General features: G+C 34.0%; 4 protein-coding genes across 7 annotated transcripts; 1 reads left to right on the forward strand and 3 right to left on the reverse strand.

Moving 5' to 3' along the window:
- Window positions 1-84: 84 nt before the first annotated feature.
- LOC117239150 lies at window positions 85-2827 on the reverse strand. Its single transcript, XM_033504514.1, has 3 exons — window positions 1845-2827; window positions 1151-1298; window positions 85-948 (listed from the first exon to the last, which is right to left on the reverse strand). Exons 1-3 carry the CDS (start codon window positions 1939-1941, stop codon window positions 723-725), a joined length of 471 nt encoding a protein of 156 aa, XP_033360405.1. The 5' UTR covers window positions 1942-2827; the 3' UTR covers window positions 85-722.
- A 104-nt stretch (window positions 2828-2931) lies between these two features.
- On the reverse strand, window positions 2932-13455 carry LOC117239149. 3 transcript variants are annotated; one of them, XM_033504512.1, is made up of 6 exons: window positions 12997-13455; window positions 8437-8680; window positions 8170-8187; window positions 7066-7167; window positions 3969-4094; window positions 2932-3303 (listed from the first exon to the last, which is right to left on the reverse strand). In XM_033504512.1, the coding sequence occupies exons 2-6, from the start codon at window positions 8600-8602 to the stop codon at window positions 3212-3214; spliced, it is 504 nt and encodes a 167-aa protein (XP_033360403.1). In that variant the 5' UTR covers window positions 8603-8680; window positions 12997-13455; the 3' UTR covers window positions 2932-3211. The 3 variants fall into 3 exon arrangements, with proteins under 3 accessions (XP_033360403.1, XP_033360402.1, XP_033360404.1); XM_033504511.1 differs by having other exon boundaries at window positions 8437-8677; window positions 12997-13454; XM_033504513.1 differs by lacking the exon at window positions 8170-8187 and having other exon boundaries at window positions 8437-8677; window positions 12997-13447.
- Window positions 13456-16688: 3233 nt separating this feature from the next.
- LOC117239146 (SR-related and CTD-associated factor 8-like) lies at window positions 16689-19549 on the forward strand. Of its 2 annotated transcripts, none has more exons than XM_033504506.1 (6): window positions 16689-16938; window positions 17332-17818; window positions 17889-18151; window positions 18268-18490; window positions 18781-19046; window positions 19129-19549. In XM_033504506.1, exons 1-6 carry the CDS (start codon window positions 16912-16914, stop codon window positions 19279-19281), a joined length of 1419 nt encoding a protein of 472 aa, XP_033360397.1. In that variant the 5' UTR covers window positions 16689-16911; the 3' UTR covers window positions 19282-19549. The 2 variants fall into 2 exon arrangements, with proteins under 2 accessions (XP_033360397.1, XP_033360399.1); XM_033504508.1 differs by lacking the exon at window positions 16689-16938 and adding an exon at window positions 17219-17236.
- A 266-nt stretch (window positions 19550-19815) lies between these two features.
- LOC117239143 (integrin alpha-4-like) lies at window positions 19816-23943 on the reverse strand. Its single transcript, XM_033504500.1, has 10 exons — window positions 23524-23943; window positions 23067-23445; window positions 22561-22856; window positions 21929-22388; window positions 21697-21839; window positions 21176-21625; window positions 20946-21109; window positions 20352-20848; window positions 19977-20266; window positions 19816-19905 (listed from the first exon to the last, which is right to left on the reverse strand). The coding sequence occupies exons 1-10, from the start codon at window positions 23941-23943 to the stop codon at window positions 19870-19872; spliced, it is 3135 nt and encodes a 1044-aa protein (XP_033360391.1). The 3' UTR covers window positions 19816-19869.
- Window positions 23944-24160: the final 217 nt, after the last annotated feature.

The following is a 24160-nucleotide window of genomic DNA, read 5'->3' on the forward strand; positions in this document are numbered from 1 at the left end:
ATGTGTATAAATATTTGCATGGGCGTGGCTGGAGAAAAACGATGGTTAGGTGGTGGATTGCCTAGTAGCAGATATGTAGCGTGACTTTGCGTCGCTTAAGATTTATATCATCTGCTGGATCTTCCATGCAACGATCCTCCGAGCTCAAATTTGTGGCGAACGAATCCTTTCGACATCGTGCGGTTACCCTCACTGCTGCATCGTCCAAAAGCTGCCGGGTGGTAATAATCCTCTATGTAACGTAAATTTGCGAGCACTGAATCTATAATTTTGTATTGTCTCTACTTGCTTAATGAAAAAAAGAAATTTAGGTATTAATAAGAATTTGTATTCAAAAGCTTGTATTCGATAACAATGTATGTACGAGTGATACAGTTGTTACAAATCTCAAATGCTGGGAAACATACTGATACGATACAGTGGTAACTTTACGAATTGATAACAAAATGGGAACGGTAACGCGCGAAAGATTTTGCAACGAAAAAACGGGTGACTGTGTCACGTGGCCCAGTGATATCAAAGGGCCAACAGATTTCGCGTTCGTTTTTGCATAGGAAAGTAAAAATTAATTAAGATGAATTAATTTCTTTTAGGTATTATGACGATTTCACTCATTTTCGCTCGTTAACGATATTTTTCTTTTTTATTGTACCATGTTATGATATAAAATGATGAAAATAAATAGACAGATTTCGGAAAATTCGCCTGGCAGTTAACGCTTGTTAAGCGTTCGGGAAACTTTTCAATAAAAACCGATAATCGTCGCTGCAGCAACAGGTTGCGATTAATCGATGTTCCCTGCAACTGTTTGCATGCAAAAATCGGCAATCTGCTAATTTACACTGATAGGGTAAGTCGTGAGTATAGGGATTGGTGCAACAACACGCGTCGTGCAACAATTTTTCTCCGCAATAGGGATAGACCGAGCTGTCGCATAGTGGACATTTTCTGGAAAATAAAGACAATTCTTAGTGACAGAAGATCATAACGTAAAATCCTAAGCGTAAAAATATTGGCTCGGTAATTTTATTTGAAATATTTCTTTAAACGAGCTATAATTTGGGAAATTGTAATAGGAAATTAAGAAAAAATTTTTGTAGGAAATTTAAAAAATATGTTATCATATGATTAGAAAAACCTATATACTTACTTGTTCTGAAGCGGTCTATACGTATCGTCGATTGGGAAATTGTAATAATCGATGCTGTCTTGATACGTTTCCGTTTGTAACGACGAAGTGGGCGATAATGCCAATTTGGCCCCTTTCGGTTGGCTATCCGCCATGGCGCTTTGCTCGCCTTGCCGAGGTGAATTATGAAAAGAAATATAAATTATCAAAAATGTAAATAGTTTGTCAATTATCAAATACCGATACTTTAATATTTTAATTATTACAAATTGCCAAAACAATTTTTAATATTAAAACAATGATGTTTCGCATATTGACGGAGTATTTAAGATGAAACCGACTATTTTACCATCTGTTGTTAATAAAATGTTACCATCAGTTTCCTTCGTAAATTTTAAATTGAACAAACTTGATAACTAACGAATAGAGTAGGAAATTTGAACGAATGGAACTTTGAAACAAAACAACTATTTTTTAATAGCTAATTAGAAATCAAAAAAGTCTTTGAACTATTAAAATCTTTACGCTTTCAAGATATTTTCTCATATTACGTACATTCTGATCAATTTTACACTCTAGAAATTCTTACAAATACACAAAAATCCACTGACTACTAATAATCTGTTAGACTGATCGATAGAGTTGCGAACAACCAACGAAAGTGGATATATTCGATTTTAACGAAAACTTTTTCGTGTCAATTCGTAGTACTTACTCGATGCGGTAGCAACGTGCGATAATAGCGTCACAATGCCGGCGAATATCACAGTTAGAATATGCATTTTTTCAATTGAAATCGTCTTGTCACACATTCGTCTAACGCTTTCGAACACGGACAGACTGAGCCGAAGAAGATTTCTTTTTAAAACCCACGCAACGTTTATTGACACACACGCAGCTCTGCTTGCTTACGGGAGGATCGCTTAAATACGGTCGACCAGTACCCGTTACTCGTAACAGATCCAGATCTTCCTCTCTTCCTGAGCTGATACGAAAAAGAGAAGAAAACGAGGAAACGATATCGCTCGCTGAGGAAATCTTCGACGAATATCGAGACATATCTTTGATAATTTTCCACGGAATCTGCTGCAGCGTGTATTTTCTTTTTTACATTGACATTTCGATAGCGTGTCTGGAGGTAGAGCGAATTTTGAGAGAGAATAAGGACGAAACCGCGAGCGGAGGCGCGTCAAGGACACAGATGAAAGTCGAATTGCACGGATCCGGTTTAATTTCGCAATTGCCAATCGCCAAAAATAAGGACTTGCCTTTCAGGAAGCGTAAACGCAGTTTATCAGACATGGCGATATGTCTACATCGATATTCGGTGTACATAGGGCTCAATAACGATACATTTTGTCCCGTTATTAAAATGTCGAGCGATGAGAAAGACGCTTTCTTTCCGCGTCGCTACGTTCGATGACGTAGAAAAGAAAATCTTGGATTCGTCCATACATCGAGAGTAATATTAATCGTCGCTGTTCGCCGCTGCGAGGTAATTGTCAGACGATGATCGCGTATTTCGTACATCGCAGAAGTACATATCAAAGTTTGGTGCAACTTGTTGCGTATTAAGACTGTTCGATAACATTCGTCCTTCATTTTTTTCAACGAGTTCATTTTATGGGAAATCGTTTGTTTTACTCTCGAGAACCGACAATGCTGTAACAATTCGATTTGGTACATTTCTACGTGCAATCGTTTTGTGCTGATAATGTTTACAGTTAGGCAACCGTCGTTTAAGCGGTATTGCATCACATCCGTAAGAAAAGAAGAGGATGAGGTTGAAATAGGCTCTTAGGTACGCGTTTGTACATAGTTTGTTGCATTTCATCCATTAAAATACAAATGTTGCCGTCGGACAATGTTCATTATTTGTACAATTACACTTTCTCATATGTACAGGTGAAGCCGCAAAAATTGTTTATCAAATTATTAGAAATTTCACTTCGTTGTCGCATGTTAGAAACGTTTGTTGGCCTCTAAATTTCTCCCGTGCCGATGGGAAAATAATTTATTAAAATAACTCGTCCTATACAAAAAATATTTGGTATTAAATGTGTACTGTGAATTTTAGGTCGGCTATGAGAGCCACCTGAGCACCGTTAATATCGCCAGGAACTTTATAAAGTGTGTATTCGTCGGTGATACCGCGTCGTTCGCCAAGTATTTCCCTGAAAAAAACACAGTTGTCAATTATATCGATGCAGGAACAGATTTTAAGAATTATGTAATATCTCAGATAAAGTTACGATAAAGAAGGTGCATTTTTGCACCTTCAAACTTCTCACAAATGCATAAAACTGTGCAGTCCAATTAATAACGAGTTGTTTTTCCAAATACCTAATTTTTAACAAAAGACATATATAGCGCTGTGAATAATTATAGACTCCAACACATTCACTGCGTTATCTCTTCGATGTTACCAAAGAAGATCATGGATATGTTAAAATTCCGTTTCTTCCAGACTTCAAAAGATTGAAAACAGATCTTAAGTTTGTACAAGTTACTGTTATTTCACTAGTACTGTAACTCTATATTGTGATATGAAATTATAGAAACGATTTTGCCAATTTTTCTTTTAATAGCATTTCGAACGTCTAAAAATAGGGTTGAGTTTAACACGGCATTTTATATTATACTCACGGCACTGTACTTTCCCTGTGAGAAAAATGATCTTTCCTTCTCTGCTCTTTCGTTAATTATATTATAGAATTACGCTAATTTCAGTTCTGTGCTCATCTCAAACAGAAGATATTAGATTACTCGCGCTTACGCAACGACGTCTAGCTCGACAATACGTTTCACCATAATACGTAAGCGGAGAAATAGTACTTACATACAGAAGCTAAGTAGGAATGACAGCAGCATTCCCGTAGCCTCGCGTATTCAGCACAGTCTCCAGCTTGTACTTCGCATTCTTCTGGCCCCACGCGACAAGTGTGCTTCACGAAGGGGAATACCTCTGAAACAATAGGCTGTTGAGTGTCAGGAACAGACTTTCGACGAATCAGAGAAACCTTATGATCAATTTAAAAGGATTATACACAGGGTGGTATCTTTCAAGTGGAATATCGCTGGGATATCTTGTCAGTCATTAAGAATTAAGGATATCGAAAAGACAGTTCTTACGGAAGCTGTTTAACGCGACAAGGAATTGTATTAATAACTTTCCCTTAGCTGCGGTAGCAGAGGAGGAAATTTGAAGCTCAATTTCATTTTTTAAATAGGAAGCTACCGATTTCCATAATCTTTGTATATGTCGTAGAAATCAAAATTTTGGACAACTTTTTCCTATTGCTAATATTTTATAATTACTATGATTACTAATTTTAATTCTCGTGCAATTATTTGTACAGTTTGTAATCGTCGCTCGACCTTAGTTTGCGAGATGTGTATTCGTAAAAAGTTGTCTTTTGACTACGATAACTAAAATTCGAAATTTCACTTAAGAAATACGTCGCACAATTCAGATTTTTCGTTGGACTAATACGGGACTACGTGCACGTATTCTGTTACTTTTAGCATACTCTTATTTACCGTATTGTAACTTCTGCGTAATCGAATCGGTTGATTAGAAATGGGCAAAGAAGAACGTGTGATTCATAAGACTGATCGAAATGGACTCATGTATTCGATTCGTGCACGCGATGCGTGCAGCAACGCAATTTTATTGCTACTGTCGCCGTTGCCATTCGTGTACGCTCGACGAGCATTTAACGACGAACATTGTGGTCAAACTATTATAACAAACGAATCGTTACAGAATTGCTTACGATTTGTACGGGAATCGTTCGCGTTGTTAACCTTGCAATCGCAATTTTTCAATGAAACTCGAAGCTTACTTTTTAAAAATACAGCAAGTCGTTCAATCGACGTCAGTTGTTCAAGTTCAGTCAATGTACTCTACAAACTTTCTATTCTATATCTTCCTGATTTATCTTGTAACTTTAAAGCAGATGGCTTAACCAATTAGCTGCTTTGTCGATGCCCTTTGTCAATGCCTTGATCACTGGATCTTGTTTAAAGACACTCATTTTTCCATGGTGGATCTATCAGTTATTTATTAAGACTAAACCTCGAGTTAGAGTGAAAAATTTGGACTATTCATTCGTACACCTAATATACAGGGTAAATCATAACACGTGGGAGCCGCTTCAGGACAGAAGATAACCGAGGATAGCCATCTCGAGCACCTTCTGCGAAGATAAGCAGTTACGGATTAGTGAACCACGAAAATGCCTTTGTATGTAAAATATAAAATAATGCAACTTATATAAGATCAGATAGAGCAGCACGTGTTTGTATGAACTTTCTTCGTTGTCTTTGTGCCTTCTGTCCAGTCCTGAAGCGGGTCCCACGTGTTACGATACGCCCTGTGCAATATAAAATAAATTATCCTTTTACATATTCGTTTATTTTTAGTATGACACACATTTTATTGTCAGCGTTTCGCTACACGGTGTTTCAGCGATATAACGGTTAATTATCTTCGTCGTCGTTCCAGACACAGAAAAGCATTTAGCCGTGAAGATAACTTTTTAAATATCTATTTGCTTCTCAAAGTACTTGAAATTTACCCGTCGACTAATTTACAACGAATTTCACCGAACTCGATAATCTATCTTCTGGTATTTTTCCCTTTTACGTGTACCTTTCTGAAGACAATATACTGCACGTGTTTCTGTAACAGACGTTTAATTGTAAATATGAATATATTTTCAAAAAACCAAATCGATAATCGTGATATCTGCAATGTACCAATTACCAATTACCAATAAAAAGGCGATAAATATAATGACAAAGATAGACAGAAAGAGGAACTGATTTTAAGCAGACCAATTGCGCTTTTGTCCGTGTGTGAGAAGCAAGGCCATCGGAGAAACTATGCTAATTAGAAATTCGAGCAAATGGTGTTAGAGGTGAACGGCCGATAACTACGTAAAGAGTACTAAAGAGTTGGGACGACGGATGCGCGGAATACCTAAGTGTCCCTGTTAACGGCCGGTCGTTTTGCGTGAATCACCTGGTATGTGTAACCACCCTGCGCGTCTCAGCGCATTTAGAAGCGCGTGTCTGACAAGGATAGATCGTTACGATGAACAATCGTTACGAACGAACAACGATGATTTCCTGAACAGGTGATTGTCCTTCCGTTCAGCTGGATTCGAAGGTGTTTCACGAATTCACGCGTCATTCTTACGCGGGGGGAACAACTGGGCCAAGTTCTGCGGCAACCTACCAACCATCGACTTCTTCGCTTATAGATTACGCATATTTTGGCGCGTCTTGTCGTTTTTATTAAAAATAAATAATATCGCGTTACTTCTGTTTGCTACGTAGGAAATTAACGTGCATTTCCCTCGTATTTTCTAATTGGAATTGTACTGTAGTTGTTACACGGTTGTAGAAATTGCAAGTATTACGACAATTTCAGGGTCTATTATCGTGGCTCGAAAATTCCGTGAAAAGTTGCACAATCAAACCACCAGCATTTGCACGGTCAATTCTTCACGCACGAATTGTCTGCACGCGATTGTCGTTTTTCAGGCGATTCTTATATGCACGTAAATCGACGAAGGACGAGCCTAAAATACGAGCAATGTAATTGAAAAAAAAGCGAAACTGATGAGAAATCAACGTGATCGTTCCATTTTCTATATTTATTGCAACATTAAACGCAGCGTACTATGCAATATAGAAAGTTTTGTATAGCGGCAATGCGTCACAGAAATTTTCACGATAGAAAATTGAAGCAGAAAGAAACCTCAGAGTCTGAATTGCGAGAATTTCTAAAAGATCCTTTCGATTCAAACATTTCACTATCGTATCGTTGTTCCGATTATTGCTATAATCATTGACTCGTTATAGAAGACTAATAAAAAACATCGATATCGCATATTTTGCTTTTTATCGTTGTTATAAATTTTACTCACCGTTGGAGTTGCCATCGCAACAACAGTGATCATTTATCACGCTTCCATCTTTGCAGTAAGTCATCTCTGATCTGGTGCAGGGCTTGCATCCTGGGATAGGACCTGTGGAATTCGTCAAAATATAATATTTCTTCTATTCGATGAAACATTTCGTCTATTTGTGCCACTAAATAAAACCTCGATCTCTAAATTAATTGCAACATCTTCGTATCCGTCAATGTAGATTAAAAAATGAATATTAAAATTGAATTGTAATGGAAAGCTGCTGCCGCTGCTACTGCTATCAAGCGGGTAATCACGTTGTGGCGAGTTGGAAGAAGAACACAGAGCTGGTAGCCTTCTACTACGCTGCGGTAAGGACACCATGTTCCTTGAAATGAGAAATAACAATTTTGTACGACCGATTCAGAGTTACATTTCATTATCCTCGTTTCGTAGAGCTGTTATTAAAACAAACGATAATCGCATCAAATCGAGGGAGTACGAGTGTAATTCACGTTAATTGGTGGCTGCAGGTTTTATGCAACTGCTTTGAAATTATGTCGTTGATGTTGAACGCTATACCGACGTTATGTCACCTAAAACATTTATTATCATTTATCAAACCGACTGGGTACGAATATTTCGTTTTACGTCGTTCGATACAGAATGCTTATAAAACATCACGAAATAAGATAAAGTAAATCGCGCTTTATTTTCTACAAGAATAACTTCAAATAGTCTAAATGGAATAAAACAAACGAGCGAACGCAGCGAGTAACGGGAAAATCGGTAGTTCGGCGCAAATAAAAAATGACAGAGATCTATTTATGCAAGGATAACTTCGCGGAACCATCGGAGATACAACTTTTCTTAGAATCCTGTGTATCGTTACAAATAGCCGGCTAGCTGAAATTGTCAAACAAAACCGAGTAACCTTGATTTCTATTTCCTGTCGACGATACGCGGTGCTTACGTTTGAAAATCGCAACATCGTTCCTGTCTCTCGAGCAATTATTTTCAGGTAACGATCGCATCAAGGAAGAAGGTGGCCTTTGGATCCTGGCGTGCGACAAGCATACTGAGCCTAAATTAGAACGACGATCGTTCGAAGCGATCGAATACCTTTCTTGTCCGTACCGGCTGCAAAGTGGCAAGACAAAGACGAAATTAATAAAACGAGACAATTCGTCGAGTTAATTCGCGGTAGGTGGACGTGGCCCAAGTATCCGTTTAAACGGATCAAAGGGAGGTTATTCTCGGAGGAAAGATAAATAGATTTCGGTGCTTCGTAAAGATGCTTTATAGACCAGACGTTAGAATGAAGTCGGACAAGGGGCTTGGCATGTGTAACGCTTTTAGTATCGAGAGCGAAACGCGTAAATTTCCTACCAGGATAGAGCTGCAGCTTCTTCGCCTCCGTAATTGCCTCCTCGCAGAGGACCTCGTGCTCGAGAAAGTATTCCTCGTCCGGATGGTGGTTCACCACCGTGATCGACTCGAGATCACCGAGGATCAGGATCAGCGTCAGTACTCTGAATGCAGTGGTGTGGCTCATGCTAACGCCTCTTCTTCGACATCTTCGACGATGATCGAGATTCCGCAGTTCTTACGAGAGTTCCGCTTTTATCTGCTGCTTGAAATTCAAACACGAAACTTGTCAAGTTCGTTGCTACACGCTTGTCTTCGAAATACGATCGAAAAGTGCTTGTAGAAAACGCTGCGAGCTTCGCGGAACGAGTTCCTCAGGAGCGAAAGAGAATTCGCGCATTCGTGTAGTCGAAATTCATTGAAAAGCAAAGTATTTGTGGAAAATCCGGTATATGTGACCTCTTAGTCGTAAAGAAAAGAATAAAAAGAATGTTTCATTCATTTGGATCATTCACCTGGAATGTTTTTAGATGTCATTTAGATAGCAAAGGAAAAAATCGCGATACAATTAACCAGAGCTCATTGGTGACTATATCTTTCTCTACAGAGGCGACGTCGTGACACCATCTTCTAGAATTACTGATATCTATTTAGGAAGGAAAATTGTACTTAAACTCTATTCTCATTCGTAGAACATTTTCCATTAAAAGGTCGAAGATTTTCCATTTTCGCGTTCGCAGTGTTTCCTACGAGCACTCTTCGATCAATGTCCCTGGATTTAAACATTTGATCCTTTGGAATGTTCGTTAATGGATGTGAGAGATCGTTAAATTTTTAAGCTGCGAATTAATCGTACGATCGTTTCAAAATACTTGCAACGTATCCCCCAAATTTTGTTGTTTCATAATCGCGTAGAGAAATAAGCAATTTGTGATTATTTGGGAATCTTTCGTAATATTGCTTACCGAATGTATAACGATATCTAGATTATCGAAGCTACGAATCAATTATATAATTATTCCAATCGTTACTTGCAAGATATCTCTTTTTAATCTTCTATGGTTTTATGCTTTTAATTGCGCTCCATTGTCCACGGTTTTTATACCTTTTCTTTATTACCCAGACTTATTCCATACGCATGGTAGTATAATGACTGTCGCAACCGGAAGTATATGCAAGATTACGGGATAAGAATACCGGTGGGACAGTACCATATGAACGATAACGATTGTCGTATTATCGTCATCCAAGGTGAGTTTTAAAAGGGCCCCTTTGTACCTAATACGAGTTTTATCAATGTGTACATTTTAAATATTCTCCCAGCTGTATAATCGTTGCGTCAAGCAATTTTTTCCGCTGCGTTATTGAATAGTACGATGCTGTGAAAACATGCAAGTACGTTCAACAACATACTCCTCTTAATGAGATAATTATTAGCTAATTGGAAAGTTCTATCGTCTATCTTTTATTATTAAGAAGATTATTATAAGCATAAAACGCAGCTTGAGAGACAACTTAAAGGGCCAAGACCTACTGTACTAGCTGAAATGTACCAAACTGCGCTACAAACTGTAAATCTCGTTTCAGTTGCTAATAACTAGACCGCGAATGTTAATGAATTTTTATATAATAATAATAACAATAATATAATATATCTCGTTTAGTTATCGCGAAGACATTAGAGGCGAAAATTACAACGTAAATCGATGGCCAGGTCGTATAATTACGTTATATTATCCTCGCATCTGTTGCTCAAGATAGAGTAGTATTTTAATGTCGTAGGTTGCACAGAAAATATATGTTCCGCTCTGAAACGAGTGGTTTTAATATCGATCGTGCGTATTCATTTCATTTCGGGAGTGATTCATCCCTCGCTACCCTCTTGTGCTCGCCAACTTGGCTCAACTTAGGTAGAAAAATGCGTAAAGCGAACGATGTTCTGTAATCGTTATAATATAAATATTAGACGATATTCGTTTCATATAAACGCAGAAATAATTAGTGAACCGACCATAGAAATATTAAACCAATAAAAATGTGATGGAAACGATTTCCAAAAATTATTTATAGGTTTTGAATCTGCGTATTTTGATGGAAACAGGATGGCGATAAAATAGTCCAGTACACCTATAAACGAAAAGATTCAAACAAACGAAACGATCCGTGTTATCCAGACAAAATACCCGTATCTATTTGTGTAACCTCATATTTTCCCGTATTCGCTATGTTCGATCGAATGGACAACCGCTGAAGCGAATTAGGCGATAGATTTGATTAAAAAATTCGCAGGGAATCTGTGAATGTTTATTCGATGAACACTCACTGCCAGTTATATCAGGACACCTGTCTGTTCGTCGCGTTTAATGATAAACCTCAACAAATTTTTCTTTATCGACCCTATTACATTTACATTTGCACATTTTATGAAGCGTATACGCGAATGATTTATAATAGACAGACTGCGGATGTTCATGCAAATTTACATTCCAATGAACACAACAACTTATTGTATGAATATTATATTGCATATTGAATACTCTATTTTCAGTATTATATTTAATTATATTAATCACGAAAACATATTTCGCAATGAACAGACCATGAACATCTATGTAAATTAATATCTTCGCGAATACAATTGAAAAAATGAAATTTGAATCGGAGACGATTATTTCACTTGCTATACGTATGTTCCAATGACTATTATATTTGGGTATTTCATAAATTTGCCCGTATTATGCGCACTATGTGCATTTTTGCATATGCTTTCAAGTTTTCTATAGTTGCACAAAACATTCACAGTCTGATAATAGAATAATTGGGAAATAAGAGCAGCGAAAGGCATTAAATTTGTGCTAAATACGTACAACAAGCGTCTTAATATTTAAGTACGACCGGCACTGCTGACTCAGCGGTATTTCTAATATCAAAGCCTGTTAGGAGACGTGCAACTCTGATAAAAGAAGTAACATAAGAAAAATTACCGAGTACAAGTAAAAGAATAGTGTGAAGGAAAAAACGAGACAAGTACGAGAAGCTACATTCGCTGTGAGTCACGGCACGATGACAAAGACGGACAATCGTTAATTAAGCTCAATTAAGGGCCCTGTACGCGAAACACGGACGTCTTGGACATGTTTTTGAATCAAGGTGGCATCGCCGAATATCTTCCTGCTGATTGCGTCCTCGTTTCAAGAGCGAAATTTTGTTCCTGTTTTTCCTAAGGATCGAAGGAAAAGATCGATACCGAATGAACATTGGCCCCAAAACTGTTGAAGACGTAAAACGTAAAGTTAATTAAGGTATTGAACGCGATATGACAGAAAGCGGACACGGTTTATCTACTTGAGCAATTACGTCATTTCTGGAGACTCCGAAGAAGACTCTGAAGAAGAAGAAGAAGAAGAAGAAGAAGAAGAAGACGCGAACCAAGTGTATTGTAAGAATAACGACGAGAATATTGAACTACATAGAGTCAAGGTTGGTTATAAAAGTGTATGAATGTTGCAATTTTATAGCGCGACCACTCGCTGCTAGGAAACAAATATCATTGGCAGAGTTTAAATTAAGCGTAGGTGGACTTTTCCCATTTTCCGTGCATTTCGTACGGTTGCATGAACGTTTCGAGGAAAGATATTAGCTAGAGAACTACAATCGTAGAGCGAGCTACGCAATACCGAATATTTTACGTTTATCTACAAATTGGTAGCTAACAATTGTCACAAATAGAGATACAATATCAATTGTTAGATCAGTTCACCTGTATTTCATGCTTTTCCAAGGAAACATTGAATGAACGAAGGCAACAAAGCATAAATCGTCTTAACAAAGACATCAAAACCATCGAGTTTAACTTTTACGAAAGTTGTAAATGAAGAAAATTTGAATTTTCGATAATTCAGAGTAATTTTCGATAGTTCAAGAACGAAATCATAATATCTCGTTTTAATTAACGATTAATGTTGGAATCTGTTTTCCACCAGACATGATTAACAAGTAAACTGCGAATGTTTATGTAAATTTAAATTTTCCTATACATCATTAAAGAAATGTTCTTGCACACTATATGTATTTTATGCATTTTTGCACATTTCAACTTTGTTATAAATTCATAAACGTCCGCCGTCTATTAATAAGAAAATGTTTTCGCGTATTCGCCTTCTTATCTTCAATATTAGGACGAATAAAAATGTTACATCAACATTTATTTAAAGATGTTACATCGACAAGTTAATCTTTGAACAAAGATCAAAAGTAAGGCGTTCCTATCGGAAGTCATTTTTTCGTTATACATTTTCAAGGAAGAACACTTTATCTCCAGCTAACCTTTGACTTGACCGAATTATCTATCTGTTTCCTTGTTACGAAAACCAAGGAAAAAACGATGAGGGGAAAGTTATCAAAAGCTAATCTCAAAAGTAAGTATGTTATTCACATTATTGCAAAACGAACGATAAAAGTACCCAGAATGTTATATCTCTTCAGAAAAATGATTTTACAATAATACCTTTATCCTGTCTGATATTTCCCGCACAAAATGTCGTACGTTGTAAATACAAAGACTATAAAATATTTCCTCACCATTACTTCTTCTTGTTGGACACTTAGACAATCCATGGCATAAAATCCATTTTCTCGGTCAAATCCTTTGAAATATCATGTTCAGATTCACTGGCACAAAATACTTTCAGTCACGTTTAATTTTCTCAACAAATCAGCTGGTTGCATCGTAATTACGGAGATACGAATCGGCAAAAGTGAGAAATGTTCGTTTAAGAAACCGTGGATTGTCGCATTGTTTATAAAACGTGAATGAGATAGTAGGAAGTGTGCAATGGTTATAAAAGTGTGCCGGATTGAACGACGTGCAACCGTCGAAGACTACGGGCTGTGCTGAACTGTCGGCCGAGGGCTGAAAAGAGTATTAGGCAGCACCACTACCACCACTGTTCTCTACTGCTGCTACCAGGGGCGGACTGGGACTTAAATTTTTACCGGAAGATTACCGACATGACCGGTCTCCTGTTCTTAATTCATTAATCAAATCCTACGTAGAACGGCCCCAAATACTGAGCAACCAGGAATTTTTCTAAACTCCCCAATAACCAGTTCACCCCTAGCTGCTACTTCAATCACCGCTACCGTAATTTACAGTATCATTTATGTCAATTCGTACTTGTCTTATATCTTTGCCGCCAACAATTGTTTAATCTGTGCTCAAGGCATGGTTGGTTTTATATCGTATTGATGTTGGACAACGTAATAATTTTTCATTTTAAATTACATTATTAAAGAATTTTCGCGAGGTATTTAAACTGTTACAATATGTACCTGTTACGTTTAATACGGTTCTCTGTCCTCGAAGCGATGATAAATTTTAACGAGCTTCTTATCAAGTTTCTTTTAAACAAAGATACTAACTTGAATCCTTAAAAGGGAATTACTATTGAAAGTACCGTATATAAAATATAATCTATCAAGACTAGCGATCGGTCTTCAGTCTATTCGCATTTAGTGCAACGCGCTCACGTGCGTACTTTTACTGTTCAGCAGCTAAGAACCCTAGAAAAAAGAATACCTGCTTCAGAGTACGAATGCTTAAACGTGTAACCGTTCATATACATTGTATGCACGGAACTCCAATCCCAAATCAGATGCCAAATAAAACATGTAACAAATAGTACTCGACGAAAAAAGATTGTCAAAAAATAAAACCTTTTTGGGCTTACAAAAGAGGAATAAATTGCATTGCGCGCCGTTGCGTAGCTGGATTTGCAAATTTTTTAGATGTGCCAGTCACTGATTTGGCGATTGAGTTCCGTATTGATAGATTATTGATTCTGAAATAATAACCTTACCTTTGTGTTAAATTTTTTATTGCCTTTTCAGATAAAGTCCTAATTTATATGGTACACATAAAATAGTAAAATATTATGCATATACCCAATGTTGCATATTTTTAAGAAGCACAACAGGTATATTTTTATAAAAATTAGCACTATGGATCAAGTATATAGAACGCAGTTGTTGCTTTTACAAGGTACAATCGTATTTACGAACATTTCTCGTTGACGACTTCGTATATATGTATGTACTGTGCATGTTGTGTACAGGCCACTCTTGCAATAGCAGACACCTGGATTTTTGTAAGGATAAGACCAGTATAAAGGCGACATGAAAGGGCGTTTATAAGAAAGCATTGAATGCCTTGCGAAGAAGGGTCCGCTTACGTTGCTTATTGATCTTGTCGGTGAGTCCTGCATTGGTTCAGTCCTATACCTACCAATATCTTCAACAGGAAAGAATATTTTCATCATTATGTCTCTTAACGAATATCTGTCTTAATAAAATAACTCTAACAAATATTTCTTCACTGTATATCATTTCTATATATCGGTATAAACATGAAAATAAAAATATATTTACTCATTTGCCAAAAGAAGTTAATTAGAAGTTAATATGTTCGAACACATTGTTTTCAATAAACGTATTTATTCTATTATAAAGGTTATCAAAAATGTATCAATCATCATAGGTAAAAATAGAGGAAAACCTTTATTGATCCTGATATCCAGTTTGCTTTAGACCTGACAAGGACATTCCCATAGAGTAATGAATTATACGTAATTATACGAGTTTGAATTATACGAGTAAATTTTCAACCGGTTGATTCTTTGGTCACTCACATGTTTGATTTTTTCTTATGATTATGCATCTGTTCCTCTATTTAGCAATTACTACAAATGTTGCACCAACGAAATAAAAGGATACTGGCAGCTGTTGAAAAGATTGATTAAGCGTGAAAATTGTATAAAGTGGCGCACAAAAATTGACGATAATTCGGTTGAATCGTTACATTTAAATCTTATTTATCGTGGGTGCGCCAGTGCCTAGCCCTCGCACGCTCCACATACGTTTCATAGCGGCACACCCTGTATGTGGTCCCTGGAAGTGATCACGTAAAATGCACAACTTGTAGTCACAATACGTCTGCTTACATATCCGATTGACGTTCGTCACCCATACATAGTGGCAAGCCAGACCTGGACAAATTTTGTTTAAGATAAAAATGAAGAATAGCAATTTAAGACAGTAGTCGATCGTTTCAATTACTCTGGTATTTTTATTTAAGAAATAACATCAGGACAGTAATTGCATTTTGTATTAAAAACAAATAAAATAATTTGAAATAATTATTACAGTTATAAGAAATTGTAAAATAAGCGTAAATTTCGTTCCTTTGAAATTTTATGACGGTCTAAGGTTAAGTAGTAACCTATGCATAGAATTTTACCGTGTTTCATCATCGATTTTATTGATTTACATTGATACAGCGGTTCTGTTCACTATTAACTTGCTCCCGTTTAACTGTTTACTTTTTCTACGCAAAAACTCTCTCTCTCACTGAACCTGTTATATCTCAATGGACGGTTTATTTAGTTTCCTGTAGTGTTAAACAATGCGTGGACGAAAATGAACGTAGGCGATAATACGTGCGTGTGTCCGCGTGTAACTATTCCAATAATTAATTGCGCAACCTTTAAGCAATAATTTCAATGGAGACAGTTTATAGCGCGCCGCCCTCCATAAAAGTGGAAATGTTTCATACAATGTTTATAGCCTAGTATATAAAAGATACTCAGAATTGAAATTTGTAATTTATGACATTTCTGTATCTTGACGAACTTATTTTATAATCTTCGATTAAATAAAGAGATTCGTGCAACGCACTAATAATGAATATATGTAGGTAGAATAAATTATTAAAAATTGTTTATATGTACTTTAAGACTAATTTCTATTTTTGACTATTTTAAATTATTATTAGGATATTATTGCGGATGTTTTGTTGCAGCGATTTATTTCATACGTTAAATAATTCAGTGAATATTATACGTTACATATATTATGTACTTTCGCTTATAATATGCATTTTGAACGTTTCTGTATTTTTAAATTTTCCATAAATGCAGAAAAATTTGCAATCTAGCCATTATCTATATTGAAATGTATTTGTAATCGTCTAATAAGAGTTATAAAAAATATGTAACTTATTGGTTATATTGTGAATGTGTTATATCATGTCATTACTTTCTTATAACTGGTTCTACGTGTTTCTGGTTTAAATAAAATATAAAGAAATTTGATTGGTTTGTTCTATTTCTGCACGAGATAAGTTTGAATTCGCGGCTTTTCTATATTACGGCACTACCATACGAACTGTACGTCACTACAGTAACTGTAAGGAATTAGAGAATGCATGCGCCAAAGAAACTATGTATCATATATTTCAAGCCGTATCATATAAGTATAGTTTGTGCCGCATTGCACAGTTTAAGCTGGAAACGTCACCACTTTAAATAGAAATGTTTTAAAAAGAAGACACGAAAGACAACTCACAAGATTTCTTCGTGTACGCAGTATTCGCTATTTTAAAATAGTGCGTTGAATTATAAACTTCTATCCGAACTTGCGAAATATAATTAAACAATAAAGATGTCATTTGAGCCAGTTTTGGATCCTGTAAGTATTATTTACATCGATTAAAAAGTTATTTCATTTGGCAAAGTTGATTGTCATCGATCCAGGAAGGATATACGCATATATATACATAGCATCTGCACTGCTGATATGATCTCAATGAAACATAGTTTATCCAAACACTTATCCAACTATATTTGTTAATTCGTTAGATTATTTACAAGTACTGTACAAGTATATCAGAATAATATTGTATAAGTTAAAAGAGATCAAAAGATCTGTAATAGTTTCAATTTAAAAAGATGGATAAAGTATTAATGAACAATTTATACAATGATATGTAATGCATTTTTGATTTTTCTAAATGCAATACAATTTAATTTCAGAATTGTGAAGTTTTGCGTTTAAATAATAAATACCTTTATATTTTAATAGCCAATTCCTTATGTGGGAGCTGTTGAAGGTGGTTTAATACCTGGAAAAATGGTAAAAATTCGAGGCAAAGTTCCTCCTAGTGCTGTACGTTTTGCTGTAAATTATCAATTGGGACCTACATTAAATCCAAGAGATGATATTGCCATTCATGTTTCACCACGTTTCACAGAAGGATTTATTACTAGAAATCATATAGTATCAATGACTTGGGGCCCAGAGGAAAATGATGGACCCATGTGGATACAACCTGGCCAAGAATTTGAGATGTTCCTTTTGTGTGATTTTCCATGTTATAAGATTGCCATAAATGGCAGACATTTTGCAGAATTTGTTCATAGGCTACCATATGAGAAAGTAACACATTTGGTTATTGATGGAGATGTAGAAGTACAATCTATCACATATGAGACCGTTCCAATTGATCCACCTCGTTCTCCTCGAGCTGTACCCACGCCAGATGTACCTGCTGCTAATTTTGGGCCACCACGTAATTAAGCATTTTATATCCTTTTTCTGTTACTAAATAATTGCATAATAAATTCTATGTCATTTTTTAGCACCTGGAGGATTATATCCTACAATAGGTCCACAAACACCACAAGGTGGATATGGTCCACCACCTCCAGTTCCTGGGTATGGGCCTCCTCCTGGTGTATATGGAGGACCTGGTTATAATCCTCCAAGAGCATATGGATATCAGCCTGGATATGAGAAGCCTGAAGAAGAAGAAGCATTTAGTGGTTGTTTGGATAAAGTTGGATTAGCAATAGGGGGACTAGTTGCAGCAGGAGGCATAGCAGCTGCTGCACACGCTATGAGTGTATATAAATTTAATAATTACAAGTCTTTTGGAAATAATAGCATACAATAATATCTGTATAAGATACTAAGAATAATAACATATGTTATATGCATGCTATGTTTATAATTTTTTAGAAAAAAAAAGAAGTTCAAGATGATCAGGAAAAATCTGATGCTTCTAAATCAAAAACAGAAAGTGAAGGTGGTTTGGGAAATCTTGGTTCTTTGGGTGCAGCTTTAGCAAGCAGTTTAGTGACCAATGCTTTAAGTAACTCACAAGCACAACAAGGCTACCCTACCAACATCCAACAATCAAGCGGTGGTGGTGGTGTATTAGACTCTATTCTTGGAGCATTAGGTATGATATAGATACATTTTATGCTTAAAACATGAACAAGTTATGAAATAATACTTTTCTTAATCTTTCAAACTGAAGATATTAATATAGTGATTTGTTCATAATTGTATGATTGAGTGTTGGAATGTTAGGTGATGACATAGATGATGTCATCTATTATAAGCTATATTTATGTTAAAGGTTATAGTGAATCATGATAAACACACGATACAGATAATTTTACATTTGAAGTAAAATTTTTATATGCTTCATAAGTAAATTTTAATACATTAAATTTTTGTATATCTAAGGTGGTAATAGTGGGCATAATGCAGCACCACCACCTCCTCCAAGTCAACCAAGTAATCCATTGACAGGAGCCTTAGGATCTATTCTTGGTGGTGTTCTTGGAGGTGGTGGAAATCAACAACCAAATTACCAACCTTCAGGAGGTTACGGAAATTACCAACCTTCTGGTGGATATTCTAATCAATCATCAAATTCAGATCTTTTATCTGGAATAGGATCAGCCTTTCTTAGTTCTGCTTTAGGAGGTCTTACCAAACACGACAAAGATGTAAGTATAAACCATGATATTCTAAAAATTGTGAATATGTAAATTTTATAATCTGATTACATAATTATGATTGTACATACAGAAATCTCACGAAGAAAATCATCCAACTCCTCCACCAGCTTATACACCAAATTCTGCACCGCCTGTACAACCTCCTATATCTTCTGATAGTCCTGTTTCCGGAAATAAATTAACAGCAGATGAAATTTCAAAAGGCTTAGGTTTGGATGACTAATGTAAGTTGAGATAAAAATTCATATAAAAAATTATGTATAATGAAAATTTTATGCTCTGTTATTGATATATGCAAATATGTACACAATATGATTGTGTATTAAAGATATTTAACATGAAAGGCAGCTATTATATATATATTTATATATTTTTTTGGCACGAGATATTTCAATAAAAAGCACCACAACTATAATACAAGCTGCTCGAATCTCATGCTATATATAAAAAGATTAATATTTTTGTATATAGATTATTTATTTATGATAAATTTGCTCGAATTATTTTCACAGAATGTTACATAACATAAGTAAAGATTATAAACAAAATGAAACAATATTTATAATACAATCCTTTTAAGCTTTGTAGTTGAAAATTTATAATCAAGTTAATATTTTCTAAGATTTATTATATTTTTATAAAGATACTAATAGTACTCAAATGCGATAACAAAATATAAGTTGTTGTTATTTATTTTCTTTTCTTAATTATGCGAAGAATAAAAGTCATATATATATACATATATATATATATGTATACAATATATAAAAGTTATATATTAATAAATTTATTCTTTCTGAAAAATTTCTGTTCATGAACATGTTTCCAACGTATTCCCATGTCTTTTCTGTAATGTAACAAATACATTAAATGTAATATCTATATATAATGTAATAAAAAATATTTTAAAAAACTTACATCTGTTTGTGATTTTAATGCTTCAAGTTCTTTTTTCCTACTTCGATTAAAGAATCCAATTTTAAGTAGTGCTAAAATTAACAGTATTAACAGTAAAATTCCTAAGACAATTGACAAAGCTATAATCCACATTGCAATGTGTTGAGTTACTGGTGAACCTAAGAACATTGTAGCAATAATAGTATCATCAGACTTGTGTCTAATTTTTTTCATAACATGATTTGATTCTAAAATATTAACGTGTCCGCTAGACAAGAAAAATATTACGTCTTTCTCTTCCACCATTTTTGCTGCAATAAATATTAAAAAGAAACGGTAAAATTTTTCAACATATCTTGAAAGTTAAATCAAGATACATATCAAGAAAAATCTTACTTTTAAAATCAGATATGTAAAAGTCCAATATGAGTGAAAGTTTTGCAACAGATGAAGAACTTAGAAAGGGACCAAGCTCACATTTAATATATGTACATTTGACATTAGCATTTGTACAATTGATATAAATTGACCTGTTTTCTGGCGGAGAATTTATAGAAAAATTGGTATCCATCATAAATCCTTTTTGTGTATACAGTTCAGTATTTGAAAAGTAAATTTCAGATATATTAGTTAAAGCAGTTGAAAGTGTAGAATTCAAGTGTGTGCAGTAAAATGGTTGACCATCCAGATAACTAATTGTTTCGTTTATATTGATAATCTGTATATCTCCAGTAGAATGTTTCCAATATATTGGAATATTAATTGTTAGTAAAACTTCATCAATTGGACTATCTCCAAATTTTTGAATTTCATAAATATGTTGAAATCGAATATTGTTTAATTTTTCATCCTCATTATCAGTAGAATATGAATATAAATTATCTTGTGCTTTCCTAATAAAAAAGAATTGTAGTTAGTAAATGATAATATAATTATAGAAAGTATGAAGTATAACTAATAATAACAATAAATAAATCTAGCGATACTAACCCTGCAATCACTATGTCAACATCAACATCAAAGTATATAGTTAAAACATGTGTATTATTGAATGGATCTTTCTGTTCACTTTGTGTGTTAAAATTGGTCCATAGATCCACGTGATCAACATCAAACCGAATTTTACTCATATCCAAATCTAATATTAATGTTTTCTAATAGAAATAATTAATTATGTTACTTTATTGAAAAAGTCTTGATACTTAACAGATTACACTTACATTTTTTCTAAGTGGATTTCCAAGATCACAAATTGCTTCTAAAGTATTATTTGTATAAAAACTTTCCATGCATGAAGCTGGCATACTTGCTAATGATAATATTTTTGGTATATATACATATATTTTAGCTTGATAAGCAGGTTCACCATAATTAAGAGCATCTATTTTAAGCTTGGTAGTGAATGTTGATCCAACAACATATTTGTTATTAGAATTTAAATTTGTTGAAAGTGATATCTTTACATCTGATGTACAAATATTGTCGTCACCACAATCAACAGCAAATGGTAATTTTATTAAATCTTCAGTTTTAGAAAACAATTTATTTATAGCTACACAGCTTGTACAGAGAAAGTTTACTTTCATCTTACTATCATTTAAATTTAAGTCCTTTTCTAAACTAGTTGAGATAGATATTTCAACTGGATTTATTATATTTTGGATATTTTTCTAACAAAATCAAAAAATAAAATATAATTAAAAAAAATATTTTTTAAAAAGATACTGGTATAAAATTCTACCTTTAAATATATTTTAAGTTGACTGCATAGATTTTTAGATTTATATAAAGTATCAGACAATTTATAAATGTTATCACTATTTCTTTCTGTACCATAATAAGCTCTTCTATATATTTGGTCGATTTTCAAAGATTTAACAACTCCTAAATGTAATATCATTTATTAAATATGATATTCCAGATTATGTATAACTTCATTATATATGTATATAAAAATTAAATTATATACTTACGAAGATAATTAGGAGTATTTATTCCATCATAATATGTACACACATCAATTAGAAAAGATGTAGAATTTCTCAATAATTTTTGTTTGTCATTGTAAGACAATTTTGTAGTTATTGTTATAACAGGTTTTGATTTTATTAAAATTGCTTGTTCAGATAAATAAGCTCCAACTGCAATATCAGGATATTTATCACCATTTATATCACGAGGTTCGGAAATTGAAATTCCAAATCCACGGATATTCCTTCCAAATTGTTTGCCAACTATCCTTTGGCTATAATGTTTAGGTAATCCATTGCTATTGCCATTGAAGATATATATTGCACCACTTTCTTCTTCATATGGTGCACCAACAGCAATATCACCATAGCCATCATAATCAATATCACCAAGACAAGTTATAGTAGATCCAAATCTACTTCCAGATATTTTTCCTTCAAATGATTTTTTTTCAAAAATTTCCTACCGCCAATGTTTGAGATCAATATGTGTATTAAGTTTAATATTAACATACTATACTAATTTATAAATTGAAGACTTATTTAATCAGATTTTAAAAGGAATTTTAGACTACTATATTCAAGTCAAAGTATTATTTCTGCAATAATTCAGCGATATTACAAAATGTACATACATTATGTAAAGCAGTAAAGACATATATGCGACCTTCATCCATATTTTTTGACCAATATGGTGCTCCAACAATTAATTCATCTCTATTGTCACCATTAAGATTACATGATGATAAAGCAGCACCAAAATATTCACCATATTGCTCACCATTCAAAATCTTTTTTATTTCTAATTTCGCATTATCGTTATGAGAGAAGGTAAATATAGCAACAGCACCAAACATAAGTGAAGCCTTTGGAGCACCAGAAACAAACCACAATTTTCCTTCTCTAAAATAACCAGATGTTACTGCATACCCTAAATAAATTATGATAAATTACTATCTTATATACCAACAATATTTTACACAAACTATTTCACTTAATTTATAGGTTTATAATGGAATGATAAGAAAAATGGCTTTATTTAAAAATAATAATAAATAATATATAATAATAATTTGATATATAATGAAATATATATTATAAAAATATTCAGTTAGTAGTAAAAAGAAATTGTGTTACATACCAAAATAATTATTTGCACGAATACTTCCCTCATCTTTAATTGATGGAATTATATTTTGCATTTTACCATCAACTGATTTTGTAACTAACAAAGGCATACCTTTCCAGTTAAATACACCAGGACTACCTAATATTAAATCCCACTTTAGGTCATTGGATGTCATATGCATAGAAAAACCAACTTGACTCATGCCAAAATTATAAACATATCTTTTCGTATCGATAGCTTCTCTAAGCCTCACAAATGATAAAATTTTACTTTTAGATTCTTTTTCGAAAGACTTAATACTGTTAATTAATGACAAATAACAAATGCCGTACATAAACCAATTAGATTGGCGTTTATTTATAATATTATACTTCAATCGTGGGCCGCAAACCTACTTACAAGTTTAATTAAGTAATTATAAGTTTTTAAGGATAAATATATGAAAAAAGAAATACAGATTTCAACATACCACAATTGTAGGATTAGTCTTATTTTCTATAGCAATTGTTGCACCAATCCATGCATTGTCCTCAATTTGATTAATTGTTGAATACTCCTCTTTATAATTTCCACTTCTATCAATAATCCATTCCTTACATGTTTCATTAATTGGACATTGAAATATAGTACCTGGCTCAATTACATTTTGTATTATGCTTGTATTTGCTCTGGGAGCACCTACAAGTAGTACAGAATCTAGGCCATCTGTATAAAGGGCAACGGAAAATCCAAAATAACTTCCCCGTTGATAACTAAAATTTTTGGGAATATTAAATATTTTGGCATTATCAATGTCTAAATTATATGCTAGTATACTATACTGTAAAATTATAAATGTAAAACTATAAAACCATATATTAATCTTAGTTGATAAAGTTAAATATAACATTCTGAATAACTGATGTTAGTAAAATGAAAGACCAGGGAACATTATTTCTAAAACTGAAAGAATTAAGGTTTTGTACCCACAGAAAGGATGTACTTTATATCTAGAAACCACAATGACATCATAAAGGAATTAGTCATATTTGTTTCGTATATTTATGCTTTCTATCAAAATTAAAAGGAAAATCGTGTTCTGATATTAAATAAAGCAGAACTACATA

The sequence above is a fragment of the Bombus vosnesenskii genome, unplaced genomic scaffold, assembly GCF_011952255.1.
Source record: "Bombus vosnesenskii isolate JDL3184/JDL3185 unplaced genomic scaffold, Bvos_JDL3184-5_v1.1 scf7180000013883, whole genome shotgun sequence".
Lineage (NCBI taxonomy): Eukaryota > Metazoa > Arthropoda > Insecta > Hymenoptera > Apidae > Bombus > Bombus vosnesenskii.